The 24,978-nt window shown below is 35.9% G+C and overlaps 6 protein-coding genes across 6 annotated transcripts; 2 read left to right on the top strand and 4 right to left on the bottom strand.

Annotated features, from left to right (window-relative positions):
- The first annotated feature begins 1,390 nt into the window (after positions 1 to 1,390).
- LOC108213853 (monothiol glutaredoxin-S2) lies at positions 1,391 to 2,070 on the top strand. Its single transcript, XM_017385642.2, has one exon. It carries the CDS (start codon positions 1,562 to 1,564, stop codon positions 1,868 to 1,870), a length of 309 nt encoding a protein of 102 aa, XP_017241131.1. The 5' UTR covers positions 1,391 to 1,561; the 3' UTR covers positions 1,871 to 2,070.
- Positions 2,071 to 4,764: 2,694 nt separating this feature from the next.
- On the top strand, positions 4,765 to 5,073 carry LOC108213572 (monothiol glutaredoxin-S1). The gene has a single exon (XM_017385373.2). It carries the CDS (start codon positions 4,765 to 4,767, stop codon positions 5,071 to 5,073), a length of 309 nt encoding a protein of 102 aa, XP_017240862.1.
- A 2,516-nt stretch (positions 5,074 to 7,589) lies between these two features.
- Positions 7,590 to 9,318, bottom strand: LOC108210581 (monolignol oxidoreductase AtBBE-like 15). The gene has a single exon (XM_017381925.2). The coding sequence runs from the start codon at positions 9,290 to 9,292 to the stop codon at positions 7,721 to 7,723; it is 1,572 nt and encodes a 523-aa protein (XP_017237414.1). The 5' UTR covers positions 9,293 to 9,318; the 3' UTR covers positions 7,590 to 7,720.
- A 4,330-nt stretch (positions 9,319 to 13,648) lies between these two features.
- On the bottom strand, positions 13,649 to 17,073 carry LOC108210580 (BTB/POZ domain-containing protein At1g03010). Its single transcript, XM_017381924.2, has 4 exons — positions 16,736 to 17,073; positions 16,031 to 16,097; positions 14,717 to 15,913; positions 13,649 to 14,283 (listed from the first exon to the last, which is right to left on the bottom strand). Exons 1-4 carry the CDS (start codon positions 16,825 to 16,827, stop codon positions 13,747 to 13,749), a joined length of 1,893 nt encoding a protein of 630 aa, XP_017237413.1. The 5' UTR covers positions 16,828 to 17,073; the 3' UTR covers positions 13,649 to 13,746.
- Positions 17,074 to 19,674: 2,601 nt separating this feature from the next.
- LOC108212878 (putative F-box protein At3g17480) lies at positions 19,675 to 20,904 on the bottom strand. The gene has a single exon (XM_017384592.1). It carries the CDS (start codon positions 20,902 to 20,904, stop codon positions 19,675 to 19,677), a length of 1,230 nt encoding a protein of 409 aa, XP_017240081.1.
- A 2,600-nt stretch (positions 20,905 to 23,504) lies between these two features.
- On the bottom strand, positions 23,505 to 24,236 carry LOC108212876 (probable F-box protein At5g47300). The gene has a single exon (XM_017384589.1). The coding sequence runs from the start codon at positions 24,234 to 24,236 to the stop codon at positions 23,505 to 23,507; it is 732 nt and encodes a 243-aa protein (XP_017240078.1).
- Positions 24,237 to 24,978: the final 742 nt, after the last annotated feature.

Below are 24,978 nucleotides of genomic sequence, written 5' to 3'. Positions count from 1 at the left end.
AGGGTAAACACCACCGTTTTTTGTCGTAATTTCTCTTTATGTCCTGGAATGAAAAGAATCTTAACTTTCTTCAAATTATATGCAAGGAGTACCACAAATGAAGTTACCTCTCTCTTGCTACTATTGAATGCCAAGGGTTGACAAACGTGCAAATGAGCCAACTTTTGTGCTCAAACAATCAGCATATTTCCAGAGAATCACCTGCTGATAAGAAAATCAAACCAGCAAAGTGCCACTCGCATTAATACTGTACTAATCGTGCGATTTTATGCGCATCAAATATTATCAGCGCGGCATTTCTACTCTTCCAGGGAAATTTCTACAATTTTGCAGATCCTCAAGGCATCTGAATTCCTCTGTTTGCAAGGAAACTGTGTGCTATCTTTTGTGCCTCCTTCACTTTTCTTGTAAGCAGCTTTCGGCGTGGTGATCTTCGGATCTTCGGTTAGATTCTAATCTTACTCTTTCAAGAAAAGTCTAACAATTTGGCGAACCCATCTCTTTCTCCACTTGGTTGGTTGCACACTTGCACCCAAACAAGCATACCCCGCTCAGAAGAAGGATACCGGCCGGATCCTTCCAAAGAGTAAAATATACGCAGACCTTACTTCTTCACCAAAAGTATCTATCCAAGTCGAAAGAAATGGCTGCATGAAGAGCTAATCTCTACGTACCATATATCTTCATGCATAAATAGCAAAACAAGAGCAATATATGCTTTGATTTCTATAAAATCTGATGTGAAGTTTTTAAATTTTCTTAATACAGATGTTACAATGGTGAGCCCGTCTCGCTCAACTTAAAATTATGAGTCATGTTTGGTACATTTTGACATGACTTATGGGTTATAAAAAAATATAATAATAATAATAATAATAAAATTAATTTATGGGTAACTTATCACTTATGGGCAAATTTTATTAGATAAAAAGTTTTAAAAAATTAAATTACTGAAAAAAATACCTCAAAGTCAGTTTCTGACTTATTCCTGACTTTAAGTCAATTTTTAGGTTATTACACAAACAAATTTTTCAGCTTAAAGTTATAAAAAGTTTTAAGTCCCGATTTAAAGCCAAACACAAACATGCGTCGGAAAAAAAGGTTAAATATCAATTTGATCACTGAAGTGAAGTGATGCTAGTGTATCAAATGTTTTATCAATTTAAAGTTTAAACGGGTCTCAAATGCACCATTCTAGATTTTTAGTAACAAGTAATGACACTCCCGTTACTTTGACGGTGGGAATATACAATGAAACAAGGTAGAATTTCCGCATAAAGATCTGCTGCAACAAAGATTTATATTCCATATAATCTATCATTGTCATCCAATGATATGCTGATCTTGTAACCATCAACTTTCTCTCCTTTTCACTAGGCACACATCTACTAGGCGAGTAGGCGGTGCGATTTTGACACTGGCTAGACTCTCTATATAAGGTCATTGCAGGACCTTAAGTTCATCACAACAAATTCACAAGTCCAATACAGACCTAAAGATCTTACATTTGTTTCGACTCCAGACCTCTCTATCATTTAACTCAATCTACTAATTTGAAGCAATGGCCATGGTCACAAAGTTGGGCGAAGAATATCCAGTGGTGATCTTCAGCAAAAACTCCTGCTGCATGAGCCACAGCATCAAGACACTGATATACAGTTTTGGAGCCAATCCAATGGTGTACGAACTCGATGAACTTCCAAATGGACAGCAAATGGAGAAGGAACTCAAGGCATTAGGACATAAGCCAAGTGTGCCTGTGGTTTACATAGGTAAGGAACTAATCGGCGGGCCTAATGAGATCATGAGCCTCCATGTCAAAGGCAAGCTGGTGCCAATGCTCCTAAAGGCTAAAGCTATATGGATATAGCTTATAGTAATGCAATGAAGATAATGAGGCTTTAATAATTTGCATCAATCCTGTAATATGAAGGACAAATTTTGGTTAAGTACGAGATTACCTCAGAGCTGAGATTTTATACTTAATCCTTTCTGCTACTATCGGGCAAGAAACCTAGCTATATAGACATGTAAACTCTTTTTGTTTAATAAATGAGTTACAGACTTACAGTTGTCTTGTGACTTGGTATCCTCTCAATGAAGACGCATTGTCGAACGCATCTTCGCATTAGTATAATCCGCATCAAGTATTGTAGATTGATGTGCAAGGGTGGTCCTGACTATAGACGGACAAAACTTGCGTCTAGGCCCCTACTCTTAAGAGTCCAATATTTTTGAATTCTTTATATGTAAATGTATTAAATATGCGGAGCATACATATATTAGGGGCCCAGTATACATAGATTAGGGCCCCAAAAACTAAATTTGACTATGGCCCTCAAATTTCAGGGCGGTCGCCACTGTGAATGATTGCAATGCCGGAGTCATATGAAGCAAGTGAGGAAACTAGGATTCAGGATGACATGGGACTAAAATATTTTATAAAAAAAATAATTCAGATGAATCAACCCGGGCTCAAAATAAAACGTCTTCCCATTTTTAGCTAACATGAACAAAAAATATAAATAAAAATTAATTTGTCCTCAACAATCGAGGATTCAGTCTAGGTTAGCCCTTCTGGTTCCGCCCTGCCAGCTGAAAGATATATGGGTGGTTGATTTCTGCTTAAGACAACACAATATTCTCTTAAATTTGATGACAATGTCATCGATTCTTGTTAAGATTTACGTTTCTTGGCACTAAAGATGAAATGCAAAAGAATCTATACTATCACATAGTTCTACACATGGTACTTGAGCCAAACACGAAAAATATTGCTCCAGACACATTCAAGTTTCATCAGTGCTTCCAAATCAAGATAGAACAATGGTATATGCACATATTCTACGAACTCGTAAACCAGAAGCTCATAAGCCTGAAAATGATACTCCAAAGATTTAGTCATTTAGGATAAAAAAATATTGGAATAATGAAGAGTTAATTATCAGTTAACTGCAGATAATCACATCAGAGATTCACAGTGAGGAGGTGGAAAATTCGGATTACTCGAAAGTCAAAAAGAATATTTGGATGAAAGTTACATGGAAGGACTCAGCTGAACTTTGCAGAACTACTTTTCAAATGCAGATAATCTGGAAAGAAGAACACTTCGATTTTTTACATGTCACTTTTCTTAAACAAATTAGGTTCCGAAACGATTATAGGCAAGATGATTCCCTACCTAGAGTATATTAACAAAGTCTAAATATTAAATTTAGCAGCATAATTCTTGCAATCATAACTACCTAAAATGGAATTAGTGCTTTAAGATTATTTTCAAAGTAATGCAGTAGTTCTGGTATCCTGGAGTCATCAGTGGAAGTATACGTGGATATCGTCAAAGCATCTCCAACCATCTAGAACCCACAACTAAAAATCATTAATATATACTATAAATAAAAAATATAGAGATTATGTAAAAAAAAAAAAAATTCAACTCCAATGATATATTCCTCTTGTCTATAAATACAGCCAACCTCCTGATATTGACTATATTTGTTGAATCTCGGCAGGCTCCATCGAAGCACAACCAACCAATTTTAGTCAACCCAAGATGCTCTTAGACGAATCGTGTGTGTGAACATCTAAATTTCTACACTCGAGAAAAAGTTTGTTTCAGAATGAGATACTTGGAACAGTACTGGCTGCATAAACACGACAGACGTATTATAATTTAAACGAAACAGGTAGGAATGCCACGCACAAATTGCAGCTTTCCAACTTGGTGACCGACAGAATGATGCCAGAAAGTGCATATTTCGCACAATATGGAATCAGCCCAGGAAAGGAATATTAACATTATACGACTGATTGCGCACATTGTTAATGCTGCAGTGGCACGTAGAAAATAGGAATGCGGAATGTGGTGGTAGGGCAGGCTTGTCGATGCATCTGAATTCTTGGCGTCAACAAGTGGCATGTGATTAAGTTATATCTTCTTTATCTGTTATCCAAATTCTCACTTTCCTCGTCACTGGGATTAAGCCTTTCGGTGTTTTATTGAACTCAACTATATGCGCATCTTGTACTAATCATAAAGAAAAAGCTAACCATTTGGATAAACATTTCTCCACCACAGTTGATGCTATACCTACAACACGAGCCATTACAAAAATCTATGTACTCGTATTACCAAACTGACCTTAACTTGCTACTCGCTTGCTTTTCATCTCGGTGTAATCATCATTTAGGCTTATGTAAGTGGGAAAAGTCTTAATTTTATGTGGAGTGCGTGGGTTGAAAATTTGGATCTAGGTCGTTGTAGCATCGAATTTGCCTAGGCGTCTGATAAGTTAATGGAAAAGCCGGAAATTCCTGAGGCGATTCGGGCCATTTCACTACTTGAGATGTGCAAACTTACCATGAAGATACTTTTGCAGATAGATATTTGATTTGTGATTCCATGTCAACTTGTCATTATCAAAGATAGACTTATAAGGTCCATACATGTATTTATCAACATCAACCTCAACAATTTATTAGCATAACCATGCCCTCTCCCTATATATAGTCTCTCAAGACATCTCAAATTCCTCAAACAAAATCAAACACAGACTTTCCTCACTTAACAAAGCATACTTTCCTACCTTAACAGAGCCTCATCTCTCTCTCTCTCTCTCTCACACACTCTCTCATCTCTTTCTCTCTCTCTCTCTCTCTCTCTCTCTCACACGCACACTCTCTCATCTCTCTCTCTCTCTCATATCTCTCTCTCTCCCCCTCTCCCATCTCTCCCGATCTCTCTCTCTCTCATTAACATCAGTGATGGCTATGGTCATGAGTCTGGGAGCAGAAACACCAGTAGTGATCTTCAGCAAAACATCTTGCTGCATGTCCCACAGCATCATAAAACTAATCCAAACATTCGGGGCAAATCCAAGAGTCCACGAGCTCGATGAGCATCCAAATGGGCAGCAGCTGGAGAGGGAACTCAAGGCATTAGGCCGTAAAAAATGCACTCCAGCTGTGTTCATAGGAAAGGAACTAATCGGCGGAGCTAATGAAGTCATGACACTCCATGTAGAAGGCAAACTAGTCCCACTTCTGTTGAACGCCAACGCGATATGGCTGTAGTAAAAACAATTATATGATACAATGCAGTCCGTTCTACGACAAGGGCGCTAGCTCCCCTGTTTTGTAGTTCGGTGACTGAGTTATGTTTGATTTAAAACTACTTTGTGTAACTTGATTTGTAATAACAACTGGTATAAAATTGTATACTGTGATTAACTTCTAATAAATCTCGAGATGAACAGGAATCAAACCCAAACCTTAGAACGAGAGAAGTAAGCCCTTACTACTGTGTCGTTGACACGTATGATAAGGACCAACTTAACACTACAAAATATCCCAGAATCACCAACGAAATTTCCCACGGAAACAATCCTGTTACAATTACCCAACGAAATACTGACCATTTTTTGTATAGGAGGAGGTCAAACCGTCAGCAACAGAGGAAGCACGAACCATAACATTCTATAAGCAAACTGATTCGTGATGAACCGTACCATAATGTTTTACACTTACTTAACAATCATACAAGAGTCATCAGAAGTGTACAATTTCAAATATTCAGAAGTAGAGATTTTTCTTTTCTTTCAGAATTGAGGTGTGCGATAGTTGGGACTATGCCCACAAGACAGAATCAAATTCACACAGATCAACTTAAAAAGATGATTAATTTAGTGACCCGGTGACATGAGAGAGAGAGGAGGGACGCTGAGTCGCTGACATGGAAAAGAGAGGAAGGGAATCTCTATATTTAGACGCTGGTCCACAGCATACGAGTACCATACCAGCGGAAAAAATTGAAGAACTTGAAAAATCATTTGCATAATTTTTCGCGGAGTGATATATAACACCCTGTATGTATGTATATATATCAAAAATTTAGAGTATGTCAGTATATCCTCACCTATGTCAGATTTTACAAGAATAGTTTTATTTCAAAATGAAAAATGTTACATATCTCAATCGGTGTTTTCAAATTTTTTTCTCAAATTTAATTGACAATATAATAATGAAATCATGTATATACATAAACCATCCCATTAAAATTAATCATTTGAGAAAAAATTTGAAATAGAATTTGAGATTCTAGGGTTGCTCAATTTCACAATTTTCAACCTTTGCTTTGTTTTTCTTTCTGTATTTATAGCTGATTTGCTGGACATTCTCTTTGTACTTGGTCCTGTTGGGGTAAGATTAGTACTCGGGCTTTGGCCCAACAGATCCCTTGTTTCATTACAGTGTTGAAGAGGAAGGAAATAGTTGGCTTGAGAGAAGGGATCCCTTATTTTAGTACAGCGTTCAAGAGAAAAGAAATGGTTAAACAAAGTAACAAACCCCTGATCCACATAAATTTAGGTTTTAGGTAGGGATGACCGTTTTACTCGACCGATGGATACTCGACCCGTTCCAGCCCGATTGGATCCATTCGTACTTTTTTTATCTGGATCTGGATATGGATCTTATTTTTAGACCCGAAAAAGTTTGGTTCTGGATTTGAATCTTAAGTATTCCAAACAGAGACCCGACCCAAAACTCAATTCAAACCCAATCGAAATCTGAAACCCGATACAAAATATTATATATGTGTGTGATAAATATATAGTATATATATTGAAATATTATGAATTATTAGTAATGTATATTAACATTTTACTTAAATTTAACAAAATTTATATTCATTTCACCAATATTGCATTTTTCTTAATTATTATGCATTAAATAATCAAAATATAATAAAAATATGAACGATAAGTTGAATGATTGTAAACAATTAAATTAGCATGTTTCACGTTTATTATACTAAATGAAGCATGTGAAACCCCCTTTTAATATTCCTAAATTTTATAAAAAAATCATCATATTTTTTATAGGTACATAAATTTTAATTTTAATTTTATTTTATTAAGTATTTGAATTAAACCTGAATTAGACCCGAACCCGAACCGAAACCTGAAAAAACCCGATGAATCGGATTTGGATCTTCATTTTAGATACCCGGACCTGAACCCGAACCGACCCGAAATATAATAAATCGGATATGGATCTTAAGAAACCCGACCCGATCCGACCCGTTGTCATCCCTAGTTTTAGGGCCTCCAGTAAAATTTTCATTATTCACCTATAAACAACAAAATAATCCTCCTTACAAAATAATAATAATAATAATAATAATAATAATAATAATAATAATATATTACAAATATTGTTAAATTTTTATTTTTAATTAGATGAACAATTTTAATTAGATGGTCAATGTGCTTACATATTCTTTTATTATTAAGGGTTAAATCTAAATGTGCTCACTGAAGTGAATGTGAATGGCCGAAGGATTGGTATCAAATTAGTCATTAAACTTAATGGGGTTTACTCAGACATTAACAATTAAATTTTGAAAAAAAATTGAAAATAAATTTCAGAATATTTAACCTTTTCTACATTTTAAAATGGAATTATAGGTAATGACCTCGACTTTACCGTTCCAGGAAACACTCACTCGTCAGCCGCTCAGAGTCATTTCTTGAAAATAATCTTTTCAGTAAAATATCATTTAGAAAATTATAAACCAGTAACTTATAGAATTACATTCAATGTTAAACAAGTTTCCTCAAGTTTTGCCCAAATGTACACTTAAACAAAGGAGGAAGTATTAGTTTGAACAAAACAAAGGCAACTTATTAATAAATTATCAGAAAAAAGGAGATTGAACTGATCATATGAAAAGAGCAGGGATGCTCTGCTCATGCCTGAAGAAATTATCAGGATCCACAGCAGTTTTCACCTTAATCAACCTGTCAAAATTATCCTTAAAGTACATTTTTCCCCAAGCACTAGCTTCTTCATAGCTGGAGTTCCCTGTTCCAAGATCAAGATCAAGATAATTCACATAAGAAGTCCTCGGATTCTTGGTAACAAATGGACCATAGTACCTAAACAGCTCATCGATCCATCGAAGCCTTTGTTTCACATTATTATCGATAGTGATCCCAATGTTGATCATGTACAGGACTCCAGGCCTGTGAGGGAAGGGCAGGGAGGACTCCGAAAACTCGTTCATGATCCCTCCAAAGGGCGTGTACTGGATCAAGACTACTTGTGTGGGGAGCTGGAGCATTCTGTTCCAGACACCCTTTAGGCCTTTTGACGAAATGGGATGATCGACGAAGCTGGATTTGCCTTTGTAAGGGAACCTTGGAATGGCACTCCTGTTGAGTAGAATTTCAGGGGGAGTGTTGATTGAGAAGTTTGAGAAGAATGGGGCTGATTGAATCCAGCTCAGCTCGGTGCAGTCTCGTCGCGTTAGGCCTAATTGAGGGAAGCTTTTTTGCATGATCGGGAGAAGTTTATTAATTCTACCGAGGAATAAAGACTGGAAAATGAATCTCACAGTCTTTTTATCTGTCCGAGGACTTGAATTGCTCTGGATAGTGTCTACGACGACTCGAACATCTAGATCCCTGCTCTCGAAGTTGGGGGAGATTGTTTGCCATTCTTGAAAAAGTTCTGATCCGTTCTGTTCCAGAGTTCTCACGACTCCAAAAATTGTCACAAGTTTCGGGACAGGAACGAGTTTGATTTTCCACAGAGTGACGATTCCATAGCTGGAAATTCCGCCTCCTCTGATGGCCCAGAAAAGATCTTCTCCCATTGATTTTCTATTAAGAATTCTTCCATTAACATCGATGAAACGAGCGTCGAGGGTGTTATCAGCAGCGAGGCCGAATTTTCGCTTCATCATGCCGTAGCCTCCGCCACCTAAGAAGCCGCTAACTCCAACGGTGGACCAAAGGCCCGCGGGGAAACCTAGAGTAGAACTTTTTTGCGAAATTTTATAGTAAAGTTCTCCTAGTGTTAGGCCCGCTCCGATCCATGCAACTTTATTTTTGGTATTTATTTTTACGGATCGGAAGTTGATCAAATCGAGCAACAGAAACCGTTCTGTTGCTCGATATGATTGGCCCTCGAAGTCGTGACCGCCGTCACGGATTCGAATTTGAATGTTGGTTTTTTTGGCGCAATAAATGACGGTTTGGATTTGGGATTCGTCTAGTGGTGTGACAATGAGTACAGGTTTCGGGGTAGATGGGGAGGCGAAACGCAAGTTATCGATTCTTGCGAGGAGGATGGAGGAGTAGGAGGAGTTTTTCGGGGTGAAAATAATATTTGAAGTTCCGTGAGAATGTGAGAAGCAGCGGAGGAAATCATCTGATGAAACTGACCAGGTGATTTTAGAGAAGAAAAGAAGAGAAAGAATGGGAAGTAAGATGTGAGATGGTATGGTCATTTTTGAATATGAGATGAGTTCGTGTAATGATTGTGCTTGTTATTTATAGGAAACGAGGTCTACCTAATATTATGTATAAAAAGTTGTTTTTGCTATATAAATAAGCCGAACCAGTCCACTTCTTGAGTTCGAGTTTGAATTGAATTAACTGATTTGGGCTTGTGTTCTACGAGTAGTTTGAGATTAATCGGGTCAAATATATTATAGAACTCGAGTTCTTTAAAGTTCTGTATGTTTGAGTTTAGCTTAAAAGTACACATCTATTTTACTAATCGAGACAGGCTAATGTAACAAATTCGGCTCGAGTTTTACTCTACAAAATATATAATATAATATTAATATTATATATAATATATTGATTCAATTAGGCTCACAAGTTTCACAGAGCGAACAATTTAAAATTTAAAATTTTTTTGTTGAATTATCCAAAGGGCTTGAGATCGAGCTCGACTCCATTATTATTGAATTTGAGTAATTTATGAATTATTTGAGCAATCATCACTGATCCAAATCGAAGTCTTGTAACGAGTGAATAATCTAGAACTTAATTTCATTTTGATATATTATTCAAATTGCTCGAGCTCGAGTTCATTTTGGTAATTTATGAACTTTTTAAGCAATGATCACCGATCCAAATCAACGTCTTATAACGTAGATATCAGATATGAAATTTTTATCTGTATCTATAATTTTACACTCTATATTAGGGGTGAGTACGGTTCAGTTTGAACGGTTTGAATCGGCCGGTTTCGGATAATTATGCTCAGGTCTACATTATACGAGTAACTTGAATTAAAAATGATAAGAAACTTATTTTTACGCTATTTTCTTTACTCAATGCTCTTGATTTTGTTTGAAGTTTCCGGCTACGGTTACCTCTACAAAGATAGACAGTCTTCAACAAAAAGGAAAACAAAGATGTATCAATCAATGTCAAATTCGCAAACACGTATGGTATACTATGTTTTTTAACTTTCTCCACTGATCCCAAAATGACGAATGCATGTGAAATTATTGAACTTGAAGATGATTGTCGTTTTGGGTATATCTCTATTCCAACATTGTAGTAGTGAATATTGGTGGTGTTTGTTTAGAGCTTAAAAGCCCAGCTTTTGGTTTATAAGTTATAAGCACTTATTTATATCGTTTGTGTAAAAAGTTAAAAAGCACTTATAAAAAACTAGAAATGCTAGCTTTTGTTTCACGACTTCTACTTCTTTCCCAAACACTTTAATCACTTATAAGTCTTAACTTGCTTCTAAATTCTACTCCACTTTTTTATTTTAAGCAAAAAGCACTTATTTAAACTCACTCAAACGGCCCCGTTATGTTCTCATCTATCTTCTTTATCCAGCTTTTCTAGAAAATTATAGAAATGTTTATACATGTATAGAATAAAAAGTACCTGTCTTCTAAAAAAATATTGAAACATTTTCATTATTTTAAATTTTATAAAATATTAGATATATTTTTATAAAAACTGAAAATATATCGATATTTTTCAATAATATATAATATTCTATAAAAAAATAATTCTAAATTCGCTCTCCGCCTCTGCTCGTAGCACTGATGATAAAACAAAAACACCTCTGACTTTCTGACTTGAACTTCAACCTGACACTTAAATTGACACTCATAATTGCATTTAAATTATCATTTATAAAGTTTGTTCATTGCATTAAATAATTTGTGTGTCTCAGAATTTAAGCACATGGCATATATTTTTAATATTCAATAACTACGTACCTAATTACGAGATATAGAAATATAGAAACTTAGAAAGAGAATATAACAGGCTGGAAATATATATTTTATATAGATATATCTATAGTTTTTTTATTCTTCAAGCCAACTCAACACTGATAAATTCTAAATGCAAAGCCTTGTATTTTCATTTTCATATTTTATGCAAAAGTAAAAAAGCGTTTTCAATAAAATACACCTAAAACATAGATGCTTCTGATTTTGTTTTTTTCATGTTATAAAAATGAAACCCATACGGAAGTCTGGATGAACATACTCTCACCGTATCATTTTAATTGTCACATTTGGTTTTGTGCCGATCAAATTGACTAAAGTTTAACTAAAATTTATTAATATTTTATTAATTGATAAAATTAAAAAAATATATATCAAAAATAATTTTTAATCTACTTTAAGATGTAATTTTCAGTTTTTTAAAATAATGAAAGAATGATTCATAATTTTTGATCCAAATTTTGTCAATTTGATCAATAAAAATAAAAATGTGACAAACAAAATAGGACGGAGGGAGTATAATATTGACCAACGGTACGATGCTTTGCTGGTAATTTGTGTCGTGAAAGAAATAATTGTGCCAAAGAAGCATGCATAATCCAAAGACATCTCGTGGCCATGCACACTGACCCGCTACCTACCACTTCTTTACACCTGGTCTTGGATCAGAATCCAAAATACGAACCACGTTATTTAATCGGAATTTCAAAAAAAAAAATCATCTTTAAATTTAAAAATATTTACTTTGAATTTAAGAAAATATATCAGAAATCTTGTAATATATAATTAGAATTTTAAATTATATTATATAATCTTATGATATTTTATGATATTTAATCGAGATTTTAAGTTATACTTGAAATTTTGATGACATTCAATTAGGATTATTTAAAATATATTAGAGTGTGATAATATTCAAATATTGATGAAGTTTTTGAACTTTATAAATTGATGGATTTTGTAAGATTGTTAAATATATTTTAATTTTTTTGAAATCCCAGCGAAATTCACGAGATTTTGAAATATTATATTTAAATTCTAAATGCTTTTATCAATTCTGTGACATTTTATTTACAATCCATATGAAATCAATACATTAAAATTCATAAATTATATATAATCTATCAAAATCACAATTGAATATATCATCCTTTTAATTCATGTACATGTGAGGTTCTTAGCATATTGGATTATTGGGGAGTCAAAATAATCGGAACTAAAGTCTAAAATAATAACTAATTACTTATTTCATAAAAATATATAATAATAATAATAATAATAATAATAATAATAATAATAATAAGAACAACAACAACAACTAATTACTGATTTTTCGAGATTAGTCGGAACTCAAGGCGAGAAGCACATTGATTTCAAGAACAAATTTTTAAAATAAATAAAAAATTTCGAGGCATCGGGAATATCGGAAATCAATTTCGTTGCCGACCATTTTCGCGGGGCATTGCTCCCCTCCCAAGTCCCACCTACTTCTACTATTCCTGTCACCTGCAACCAATATGATATTACTTGTTTAAGCATACTCTAATATCCGTAAGCTTTACTATTGGGGTGAGTCAGAATCAAACCGGATGTCCGGGGAGAACAGAGGATAAACCCACCGCTAGGTTATGCTCCAGTAATGAGTTTAATTAACTCGAACAACTTAGATTTGAACATGATCCACTTTTTCTATTGACAGAAACATGCATGATCCTTTCACGTTACTTGGAATTTATTAACTTCAAGTCTTTAACTCCTAATTATTGGATAGAATTTAGAGAGCTGGTGAACTTTTTGCATGGCGTCCAGAGAGATTTGTATAATTGTCAGAAGAGCTTTTTATTTAAAAAAGAAAGAAAAAAATGTTAGAATGTTTTTATTCGTTTGCTTCTTTTTATGTTTCTTAGTAACCACAATTTACTTTACAGCTGGGAAAAGAAATCATGAAATCAAATATTATAGCTCAAATTAATTTCTAAGAAATTTGTATAGCTGATAGCTTCCTACAGTGGACTACAAAGCTTCCCGTCAGGTTAGGTTCAAGTTAGTAATCTGTGATTGGTTTTATTATTATCTGTATATTTTGAGAAAAATATTTAGAAATATAAATTAGATTATGTAAAATTATTCTTCAATATAATATTAATATATAAGTTTGTAAATGTGAAACTGTATACATGTATTTTATTAAACATGCCCCTTTATTTGCTTTTGCAGAATAATATTTTCCGAAGACGTTTGTTTAAACTCTGAAATATATTTTCTATAAGAATAATTTTTATGTGTTTGTTTGAATTTTTTGAAAATATTTTAAAATTTTCTTATGTTTATTTAATTTTTTGTAAAATAAATTTTTTTCGAGAGAAGATATTTTTTCAATGATAAATTTTAGGAAAATGTCTGAATGGCAAATATTTTTCAAAATTAACTTGATCAATGTTTTTCATATTTTCATATTTTAAAATTTTCCCTATTATCGGGAATTTTTCTCGCTAAATTGTCACAGAAATTTCCTTGAAATTTTGTCTTGAATTTTTTTCCAAAAAAAATTTCATGAAAATTATGAACTAGAGAGGCAATAAAATGGAAAAGCCAAAATTTATAATAAATATTTTTATATTATTTTCCATGTAACAGATAACATATGGAAACATGTCCTACCTGAGCAATTGAGCATACATGTGCTTGCTTAAGGTTTATGAAACAGAGTAACACCTTTTCTGAAAGAAAAATCTGCTCTCTGAATTGGTCCTTTCACTCAGATTCTTGACATTTTTAACTTTAAACATGAAATGCAGCTTGCTTAATCTCCTGGTAACTGATCTCAGTAGCCTGTTTGCAGAATGTGGCTTCACAAGTTCCTGTTTCATCGAAACATGGTCTTTTTCCAAGTCAGTTAGTCTCATTCTCATTCGGCCTACTTCGAGTTTGAGTTCTCTGTTTTCCCTTCTCACTGATGCATAGTTGTCTCGAGGAGACATGCAGCCACTTGCTGCACCACTGCCTGAACGCGGAGGGAACTGGCCATGCATTGAGCCGAAAAAGAATTGGTTGTGCCCCCCAGTCATAGCATTGCGAAGCCTGATTTGTTCAAAGTACAGGACTTGGACTGCTGTCTGCACTGGCAGTCGTTCGTTTTGAGCTGCGTGGCTGCAGGCTTCTTGAGATAGTTTCTGGCAGTCTATGGTTTTGCAGAGGCGATAGCGCTCAGAGTCCTTCATGTTTGGATGAACCTGTCCAAGGAAACAGAAATTCTTAGGTACCGTTTGACATTGTTGTTGCAGACAGTAACAGTAGCTTTTTGTTAAAAAGCTGGCGAAAAACTGTTTCCTAAATCTAAAAGCAGCTTTTAGCTGTAAAACTGTTTTTCGAAAGAGCAGGTCATCTCGTGCTTTTGAAAAAAGCTGCGTTTCAGCTTTTGCAGGAAGCTGTCACAGATTTCACTATCAAACCTCACCAAAAACATTATTTCCTTATATTATAGCTCAAAATATGCAAATATCAAAAAATTACCAAACATTTATCTGATTTCTACAACAGCACTTTTTTTAGCCATACTTTTTCCGACAGCAGAGCAACTTTTAACAGCACTCCTGAACAGACTGTTAGAAGCTTTCCTGTTTGATATACTATTAAGGCTTAAAATGCTTGATGCAATTGATTTACCTTGAGGAAGATATCTACTGCTCTGTACAATTCATCACTTGCTAGACGAGCGTGGTCAGGGAGTAATTCTGCCAATGCTATAAACTTCGATGGACTTAAATTTGAATCTAGTGCAACTTCTGCTAGAAAGTTGTCTAATAATTTTGACACTTTGATGATTGCACTTTGTTTTGGAGATCGAGGGATATCAAAATCATACATCATTTCAGTATCGTCTCTCATATGACTGTCCTCATCATCATCCTCGTCCAAATTTAAGAAAATAGAGAAGATCCTCATGATTACTTCTGTGTCGTAGATGGGACTATAAACGCTTCCATGTGAGTTTACAGGAATCAGGATATCTTCAAGAATTGCTTGGTCCAGTTGCAATCCAATTCTCCTCTCTAGATCTGCTCTGCAAGATATAATTGCTGATGCTGTTATTGCAGATTTTAGAAGACTCGAAAGAAATGCCATTGGAACTGTGCTCTTCCTTGATTGCGTTGGTAATAAACCAACTATTGCCTCGACAGCAACCCTTTGTTTCTTCTGCAGCTCTATGTTAGATAAACTTCCTCTGACTGATTGTGGATCCCTCAGAACAAGGCCTTGAAGGGAACTTTGAGCATAGTTTATCAGAATTCGGCTGATTGTATCTTGGTTTAGACCCTTTGCTTTTACTGCAGTAAGGACTCTATGGAAGAAATCAAGACCTAAGACTGTCAATGATTTTCCCCACCAGTCAGAAGGATTTTCTGTTTCCATGCTCGATATTGATTTTGTAGAGAAGTTGTGATCTAATTTGGACAAGCCAGATGTGAGCTGCTCTTTACATACATTATTTGCTATTGCACTGATAACCCTACTCACCAGGTTGATCTCTTCTGATAGTGGTCGTAGAGTTTCACAACAGTGAAGAATAGCTATCGAGTTTGGTATGCTTGGGAGGACAGTCTCCTTTATATATGATTCAGTTCGGGGTATTAGGTTCTTATCTGAAAAATCCTCAGTCATTTCAAGGAAATGAGCAGCACAGCGTAGCATAGCAACGTTTGATAGATTTATATCAATGTTTACTCCATAACAGAATTTAGCAGCCAGCTCAAACGCCTCTGCTCCACCTGGAACTCCTGTGACAATCAATCTACAGATTTTTGCATCCTTCGCTTCCTGTAAAAGCCTCTGGATTCTTCCACTCCAAGAAATTAAAAGGAACTGCAAAGGATTCAAGTTCATATTATGATAGCATGTTAATATTGAACGCGGGTTTACATGGAAAATCTTAAAATCACCAGGCTGTACATTGAAATATGGAAAAATTTATCTTCTTACTTTGTGAAGAGCAAAACTGGATGTCCCTACTTCAACTGTAAGGTCGCTGGAAACATCAGAGATTGGCCTGCATTAAGAACAACTGTAAGCTTGATGACCAACATCCGTGTTAATTTTATACATTTACTATTGATAGTACTTGAGGAGCTTCTTCTTCCAAGTTTAAACCAATTATACAGAAACAGAAAATCTCTGAAGACAACTATGTTTCTTTTGCAAAATCATGCCCATTATTCATATTTAGAGCAATTAACACCTACAGATACTGTAATCCATTTTGTCACAATTTAAAATAGATGAAAGGGCCATGATGAAAACCAAGCATCAGGCAACAACAAAATCTGTAGGGATTACGGACAAATCTTGAAACACTGTTGAAGATAGAGCTAAACTTCTTGATGCAAAGTTGCCTTGGTAATTCAAATATATATTATATAGACTAATTGCCTGCAATGTTAGGCATCAACCGAAACTTTGGTCTGAAAACAACACCTTTAGAACATTCTGGTGAGTCTTTTAGATACTTTTCGGCTTGCTAAGATGTACTAACATCGTGTTTAACAACACTATTCCAATTCTAAAATTTCAGTTGCACAGACATTCAAAATTTGAAATATATGAATTTTATAGATGTAGAGTCATTTTAAATTTCAAAGCTTGAACTTAAATAACAAAACATAACACAATTTGCAGGATAAATAATACCATTCCACAAAATGTCGTGTGCTTGCACTAGAACGAAGAGTCCTTCTCCCTGACATGCTTGGCTTCAATTCAGCAATTGTAGCAACTCCCATATTATCTTCTAGCAAGAAAACCAACAAAATTTAAACTCTGAAACCTGGAATCTCCATCTCATAACATACGTAAAATTTGATTCAGCTCCCCACCGTGCAGCAACAAACCAAATATCCGACTTTATGTGTGGGAACTTCCCTTTTCTCTCTGTGTTTTATGTGTGTGAACTCTGTGCAGCAAAGGAAATGAAAAGGAAGAGCAAGTAGAATTTCACATAAACCATGCAAGATTAAGGGGGGGTGATTAAACTTTAATTAGTGGGGTAATTAATTTATATCAAGTATGCACATAAAGTCAAGAGTATTATTATGCAGGTGGACCATGAGCTGCTTTTCGGTGCTTTTTCACAATAGTGTTCTGTTTCTGTTCTCTAGATAGCATGATTCGAGATGAGTTGCAGTGCTTTTGGGGTCTGTAATCATGGATACCTACTCAAAGTTACTCAACATAAAGATTAAATCCATTAAAATTCATATAATTATGTGTAAACAATGATCATTAAAGTAAAGATTAGGCACTTGTGGTTCTATTACAGCTCTGCGTTCCCTGGCTTAAAAAGTTACTTCAATTAGGCCATTGTCAACCAGCAAGATTTGCACACATGAAGGTAGAATTAGGTGTTGGCCCTCACCGCCACAATTTTCAAGAGAAAGACCCCAAAATGGGCCTCACCTACCACTTTGCAATTAAAAACGCTAGATCGTGCATCGTTTATCCTCTTTCTCTTCTTAACGCTACAGGATTTAGCATTTTGAGGCCCTAAACGCTATTTCATGTAACAGTTTACTCCTAAAACATCAGACCGTGTTATGTTTTGTAGTGATTTTCATACCTAAACGCAACACAATCTAGAGTTTTTTTCCCAAAAATCAAAACGTCAGATTACCCGGCGTTAATAAATAGTATTTTGGTTCATTTCTTCTAACTCTTTTATTTTGGACATTACTTGTGTAAATTATGGCATATGGGGTCTTTTCTCATCATACAGATAACAGTAGCCAACTTATGGTATTAATTAAACCTAAGTTTTCTGGCTTATCGTCTAAACTCACAAAATAAACAGACAACATGTAGTTACTGTGTTGGCCAAGTCAAGTTGCTAGCATATTTAAATTCTCAAATCGACAAATTTAAATCTGCATGCATATATGCAAATTTTGTACTATGTTAAGTGACCGGTTTTCCTTAAACGTCGTATTATATTCTAAAAATACATGTCTTTCGTGTCCATAATAAATTATGAGAATATTGGGGTGACAAGAAGTTGAACTCGAGTCTCTACCGTCGTCCTGAGCTACCCTGAGCTGATAACATGTTAAGTAACCAATTCTCGTAAAACTTCAAGGATCATTATACGCAAACACAGTGAAACTCGAATAACTTAACTAGGGAGTGAAAAACATACTTGAGAGGTACTCATGGAATGACTAGTCATGCATATGATGTTGTACCCCGTGCAAAGTATGAAGCAATCGAGTAGAAACGTGAGCTGCATAAATCCGTTTTGAGTGCATAAAATGTACAGGCTATCCGTTGTAGTGGTGATATATTAACCGAGATAATTAGCTAATATGCTTTATGTGACTCAGAGGCCGTTTGGGTTAACTTAAAAGAAGTGACTTCTTGCTTATAATAAACAAGTGGAGTAGAAGTGAAAGTAAATAAGTTAATAAAGTGTTTGGAAAAGAAGCAGAAGCTGTAGGAGAGAAGCTACCATTCTCATCTTCTTAAAAGTGCTTCTACTTCTTTACACAAACGAGTCAAGAGAAGCAGAAGCCAGAAGCAGCTTCTGCTTCTCTCAACCAAACAGGCCCTCAGACTCTTTATTTCATATCGAAGTACCAGTATCGAACACTCAAAACTCAGACATGGATACTTATACTAGAACACTTATTTTAGCCCAAAAACTCTAGACGAGTCTGATGAGTAACATAGGATGGACAGCCGTGTTCTTCCTTTTCATGTACCCTTGAACTTTTATAAATTAATAATCTCGACTGTCTCAGCCAATTTATTATAAACTTATCAAATTTAGACAAATCTTGGTTTTTATGCCGGGCCTTAAAAAAAATTATCTTATTGAAATTTGCCAGTGAGCAAACCAGACTGTGCATAGAATATGTAATGCAAGAAATGAACTTGATGAGGACAAACCTTCAAGAAGTGCGGGTTCTTGCTTGATTATTTAGCACACAACCATTACAGTTTAATTTGGGTGCTTAAAATTATGACTGATCATTGATTTCACAAACAGACTTATTTTTCTGACTTTAAGCCGACATTTGAACACAAATTGACAATTTTCAACTTAAAGTCGAAAATGATTTAAAACCCTAACTTTTGACACAATAACAGACACAAAAGGCTTTGGCTAACGTGCTGAAACTCAAATTTTATGAATACGTTTCCGTTTTTTTATATCAAGAGAAAATAACAATACTCCCTCCATTTCATTTTAAGTGTCATTTTTTGACTTGGCACAACTATTAAGATGTGCACTTATTAGGCTATAATATCATTAATGTAAGTTTTATTTTCCAATTTTGTCCATCAAACTACCATTAATGAGAGTTCAAAGATAAGGGTATTGAGGTAAAAAGAATATACACTTGTATTGAAAACATAAGTAATTGTCTTGTAAATATAAATGTGACACTTAATTTGAAATTCAAACCTGGTCAAAAAACGACACTTAAAAAGGAATGGAGGGAGTACAAGATTTTAGAAAATTACAATGCACTGTCATCGTGATCAACAGCCCAATAAAAAGTTCCGTTTGCATACACCACCACCATACTCATAAAAATTGAAAATCTCCAATCTTTCTCCAGCAATCAAATTTTAAGCTATGAAACACCATTTGTAGAAAAATTCTGCATGGACTCCATTCCTCGAACACGGACCAAACTAGGCATATAACTGTAACACCGTCCACCAAACTCTCTTAAGAAAGTGCTAGTCGTCCCAGCAATACTCTTAATTTCCTTGGTTTTGGGATCATAGAAAGCACACGGGCCAGAATCTCCCCGGATCAATATCTCACCACCATTCCTAAAAGCCTGTGACAGCCATTGAGTGGAGTCCAAGCATACGGGTCCAATACTGTACATCTTACTCCAAACACCGCTACTAGATTCCTCGTCGTCCAAACTATACATATCCACCATAGTATTACTCTCTCCACGATTTACTAATTTATACGCCATCCCAACAAGACGATCCCTGATGTTGGCTATATTGAAATTGTTTCCACGGCATTTGAGCGAATCTAAATCAGGAAGGATCCTGAACTCATTGATTTCAGGTACAAACTTGAACGTAGAGAAGAACTTACGTTTAAGTTTCTCTCCGGGCAAAGTCAAGGATATAGGATAACTCCAGTAAGGCGTGCCCTTCACAATGGTAGAGGGACCTGGTGACATCCACAGCATAAATCCTGGCAACGAAGTCCACGTGGCAGAATTTGTTGAGTAAATAAAAATTTGTCTAGAGATGGCATGGCAGAACATCAAGACCTTGTAATCGTTCTGCACATGATCCCAACAAAATCCGGCATAGTGAACATCAAGTGGGGGGAAATCAAACAACCTAACTTGCCCGATAGCCGGGTTCCATAAACAAAATCTTCGTCTCGGTGTAGAAACGATTAAAACTAAACCATTAATTGACCCACACAATTTGTCACAAGCGCAAGGCACTTTAGGAACACGAATTGAATTGGTGAGGGAGAGAATGTCCACTTGCTCGTTAAACCCATAACGCTTTATTATGATACGATCATTTTCTTCGGAGTTGTGGAGTTGATGAGTGAGGTGGGAATTTACGAAAGCGGGTGTGGAGAAAACAGAGTTCCAGGACTTACAAACCAGGCGACATCGAAGAATGTATTTTGCTGGTATTCGAGGGAGTATTTCTGCAAGGATTAAATCTTCTGGCAGTGTCGTCGCATTCTTTCGCTCTCTCATCCTCTTCTGATGATCTGATGATTCTGCTGCAGCCGCCTGGTTGCAAACAATTTGGCTGATTTTTGATCGTCGCTCATAAGGTGTTTTAGCTTTGCCTGATGTCGCTGCCATTTATGCATATACTACTAACAGAAAAGTCTGAAACCCTAGTTTTAAAGTTTATGCATGATCGATCTTACCAGTCACGTCTAGAGGTGGCCAAACGAACGAGTTTGAACGGCTCGACTCGTCTCGGCTCGCCTTTTAACTCGTTGAATACCGGTACGCCGCGAGACGAGTTATAACTCGCCACATCTCGTTAATCTATACGAGACGATCACGAGTCTGGGTTTGAGAAAACGCGCACGTCTCGTCTCGGCTCGGACGTATCGGCACGCACGCACGCCTCGTCTCGGAGTGTCTCGCCTCGTGGACTCGTCTCGACTCGTCTGACCAAGGGCGGACCCAGACATCAAAACACACCCGGCTGGCTGTTCAGTGATATCATCCATTGGCCAGTGCTAATTTAAGAAACTGTAAAATAAAACTTCCATATTTCATTTGTAGTTATAATATATTCTGATTATCTATTTTTAGAAAAATATTTTTATTTATTCAATTTCAAATTTATTTCTTAATTATTTTTATTTGATAATTGATTTTTGACACACAATTTTAGATACTTTGTCTAAATAGTAAAATTAATTATTTGGGATCAATTTTTATGTAACAAATGTGTAACTAATAACAAATGTGTATATTAATATATGTAAAATGAATTATATAATAATCTAATTATAAATTAGAGAACAAATACGTCCTAAATCAGAAGGGGAAAAGTTTAAACTGATTTATAGTTACAGACTTACGGTCTTTTGACACCAACAATAATAGAATATACAACTGCAGCTAATTCTTGTTTCTTTGTGAATCAAAAAAGTTTACTGGGCTAGCATAAGGGAACTGCCTGGGCTCGTGGACTCGTCTGGCCCGAGACGTCCGAACTCGTCTCGTTCGAGCAGGAGTGTAGCTACTTTTGTCCTCTGCTCAATCATTGCTTTGCAGCAGGAGTATTAATATAGTCACAGAACTCACAAGTCTACGACTACAAAGTAAATAAACATACAGACAACTAGACAAGCTCGCAGCCTCGCAGACCAGCTCGCAGACCAACTCGCCAACTGCACAGCAGAGAAAAAAAATCACGACTCGTCCAACTCGCCAAACTCACGACTCGTCCAACTCACGTCATCCCGGCCTCATTGAGCAGCGGAAGGAGATCCTAGCGCTTAAGCCGTAAAGCGAAGGCTTAGAGGGGTGTATTGGATTGGGATTTTAAAGCATTTTAAAGCATTTTTTTGCATTCATGAAATCCGAGGGTATTCGATTGGGATTGTTTGAAATCCATTAAAATCTTCAGGTATTCAATTGGAATTTTAAATTATCCTACCAACTTCCGATTTTAAATTGATTTCTGACTTATTTTGCTTATTTGAAGCGGACTTTTGACTTATTACACAATCAAATAATTTTTTAACTTTAAGTTGAAAATGATTTAAAACCTGAACTTCTGACACAATAACAGACACAAAGGCTTTTGCCTAACGTGCTGAAACTCAAATTTTATGAATACGTTCCCGTTTTTATATCAAGAGAAATAACAATACAAGATTTTAGAAAATTACAATGCAGATTGTCATTGAGATCAACGGTCCAATAAAAAAGCTCCGTTTGCATACACCACACCATACTCATAAAAAATTAAAATCTCCGATCCTCCTCCAACAATCAGATTTTACGCTATGAACCACCATTTCACATAAATAACAGCAAAATCATGTCCCAAATACTTTAAAGTCGTCGTCCCATTCATCAAGCAAAAATGATACGAGATATACTACTGTCTTTTTTTCTTTTTCTTTTTCTTTCTTTTATCGTAAGAACCCGTAGACACTACCCTCGATAAATTCACGAGCTCACGCAAAGGAAACGTCGTTGGGAGATGCAGAAGAGGTAAATATTGATCGTGATTGATGCGAGTGGATTATTTAATGTGCATTTTCTGTAGCGCTGCCTTTTATTTTATATTTTTACTAGCTACATGCAAGAAATTTAGATATTCTCAAAAGAGGACAAAAGAAACTAGGACAAGAGCATCATTGTCAGAATAGTGAAAAAGATGAATGAAAGAGAACCTAAAACCCCTGCGTGGTGTCCCAGTGACGCTTAAGGCTTGATGTCTTAAGGTCACGAGTTCGATTTTCCGGACACTCCGGGAGTAAGTGGGCCAAACCGGAGTTGCTTGAGTACTCCATATGTAGAAAAATTCTGCATGGACTCCATTCCTCTAACAAGGACCAAACTAGGCATATAACTGTAACAGTGTCTATCCAACTCTCTTAAGAAAGTGCTAGTCGTCCCGGCCGTCCCGGCAATACTCTTAATTTCTTTGGTTTTGGGATCATAGAAACCACACGGGCCAAAATGTCCCAGGATCAGTATTTCACCACCATTCCTAAAAGCCTTTGACAGCCATTGAGTGGAGTCCAAGAATACGGGTCCGATACTGTACATCTTACTCCAAACACCACTACTAGATTCCTCGTCGTCCAAATAATACATATCCACCATAGTATTATTTTCTCTACGTTCTTTTAATTTATATGTCATCCCAACAAGACGATCCTTAATGTTGGCTAAGTTGAAATTGTTTCCACGACAATTGAGCGAATCTAAATCAGGAAGGAGCCTGAACTCATGATTTCAGGCACAAACTTGAACGTAGAGAAGAACTGACGTTTACGAATCTCTCCGGGCAAAGTCAAGGATTTAGGATAACTCCAGTAAGGCGTTCCATTCACAATGGTAGATGGACCTGGTGACGTCCACCGCATAAATCCTGGCAACACGAGATTTTGAGGGATGCCCAACGAAGCCCAAGTAGCCGAATTTGTTGAGTAAATACAAATTTGTCTAAGCCGCGAAGAGATGCTGTGGCAGAACATCAAGACCTTGTAATCGTTGTGCACATGATCCCAACAGAATCCGCCGGCATAGTGACCATCAAGTGGGGGGAAATCAAACAACTTAACTTGCCCGAGAGCCGGGTTCCACAAACAAAATTTTTTTCCCCGTGTAGAAGCCATTGCAATTAAACCATTAATTGAACCGAACAAGGTGTCAATAGCGCAAGGCACTTTAGGAACACGAATTGAATCGGTGAGGGAGAGAATGTCCACTTCCTCGTTAAACCCATAACGCTTTACTATAATCCGATCATTTTCTTCAGAGTTGTTGTGGAGTTGATAAGTGAGGTGGGAATTTACGAAAGCAGGTGTGGAGAAAACAGAGTTCCAGGACTTACAAACCAGGCGACATCGAAGAATGTATTTTGCTGGTATTCGAGGGAGTATTTCTGATTGGATTAAATCTTCCGGCAGTGTCGCATTCTTTCGCTCTCCCATCCTCGTCTTCTTTCTCGGCTGATGATCTGATGATTTTGCTGCAGCCGCCTGGTTGTGAACAATTTGGCTGATTTTTGATCGTCGCGTATAAGAGCATCTCCAACGGTGTTGGCTATAATCGTTGGCTAAATTGGACCTGTAAGAGCATCTCCAACCATGGAGACCCCTTAGCTAAAAAGTGAATAATCATACCAAAAATAAAAAATTTAGCCAACCACTTCAAAATTTCACACTCCAACCATAGTGACCTGTTGTCTATAAATTTAGCCAACCTCCTATGGATGGCTAATGTAAGAATTCTGTAGGATGATTACACATCATTTATTACCATATTAAACTGATATATTCTATTTATAACAACTAAAATATTAATAACATACTCTTTTTAAATTATAGCCAACCAATATAGCCAATACCATTGAAGCAAAATGTCTTACAGGTTCAGCAAATTTTACATAATGTCTTAGAGCATCTCCAACCATCTAAACCCCTTGGCTAAAAAATGAGTTGGCATACTTAAAATAAAAAGATATAGCCAACAGCTTCAAAAACTGAACTCCAACCATGATCAGCTGTTATCTATAAATTTAGCCAACCTCCTATGGATGGCTAAATTTGTCGAACCTCTACAGGTCTGTAAGAAAATCTGTAGGAAGATTGTACATCATTTATTACCATATTGAACTAATATATTCTATTTTAATAATTTAAAATATTAATAACATACTATTTTTAAATTATA

This window comes from Daucus carota, chromosome 3, assembly GCF_001625215.2.
Source record: "Daucus carota subsp. sativus chromosome 3, DH1 v3.0, whole genome shotgun sequence".
Classification (NCBI taxonomy): Eukaryota; Viridiplantae; Streptophyta; class Magnoliopsida; order Apiales; family Apiaceae; genus Daucus; species Daucus carota.
Note: the sequence above shows the minus strand (reverse complement) of the source record. Positions and strands in the feature narration are given on the sequence as shown.

Coding starts and splice junctions, on each gene's coding strand:
- LOC108213853 (XM_017385642.2), top strand. CDS start 1,562: ATGGCCATGGTCACAAAGTTGGGCGAAGAATATCCAGTGGTGATCTTC.
- LOC108213572 (XM_017385373.2), top strand. CDS start 4,765: ATGGCTATGGTCATGAGTCTGGGAGCAGAAACACCAGTAGTGATCTTC.
- LOC108210581 (XM_017381925.2), bottom strand. CDS start 9,292: ATGACCATACCATCTCACATCTTACTTCCCATTCTTTCTCTTCTTTTC.
- LOC108210580 (XM_017381924.2), bottom strand. CDS start 16,827: ATGGGAGTTGCTACAATTGCTGAATTGAAGCCAAGCATGTCAGGGAGA. Junction 15,914..16,030: donor CCAGTTTTGCTCTTCACAAA/GTAAGAAGATAA, acceptor AATCCTTTGCAG/TTCCTTTTAATTTCTTGGAG. Junction 14,284..14,716: donor CAGTAGATATCTTCCTCAAG/GTAAATCAATTG, acceptor TTCCTTGGACAG/GTTCATCCAAACATGAAGGA.
- LOC108212878 (XM_017384592.1), bottom strand. CDS start 20,904: ATGGCAGCGACATCAGGCAAAGCTAAAACACCTTATGAGCGACGATCA.
- LOC108212876 (XM_017384589.1), bottom strand. CDS start 24,236: ATGGGAGAGCGAAAGAATGCGACACTGCCGGAAGATTTAATCCAATCA.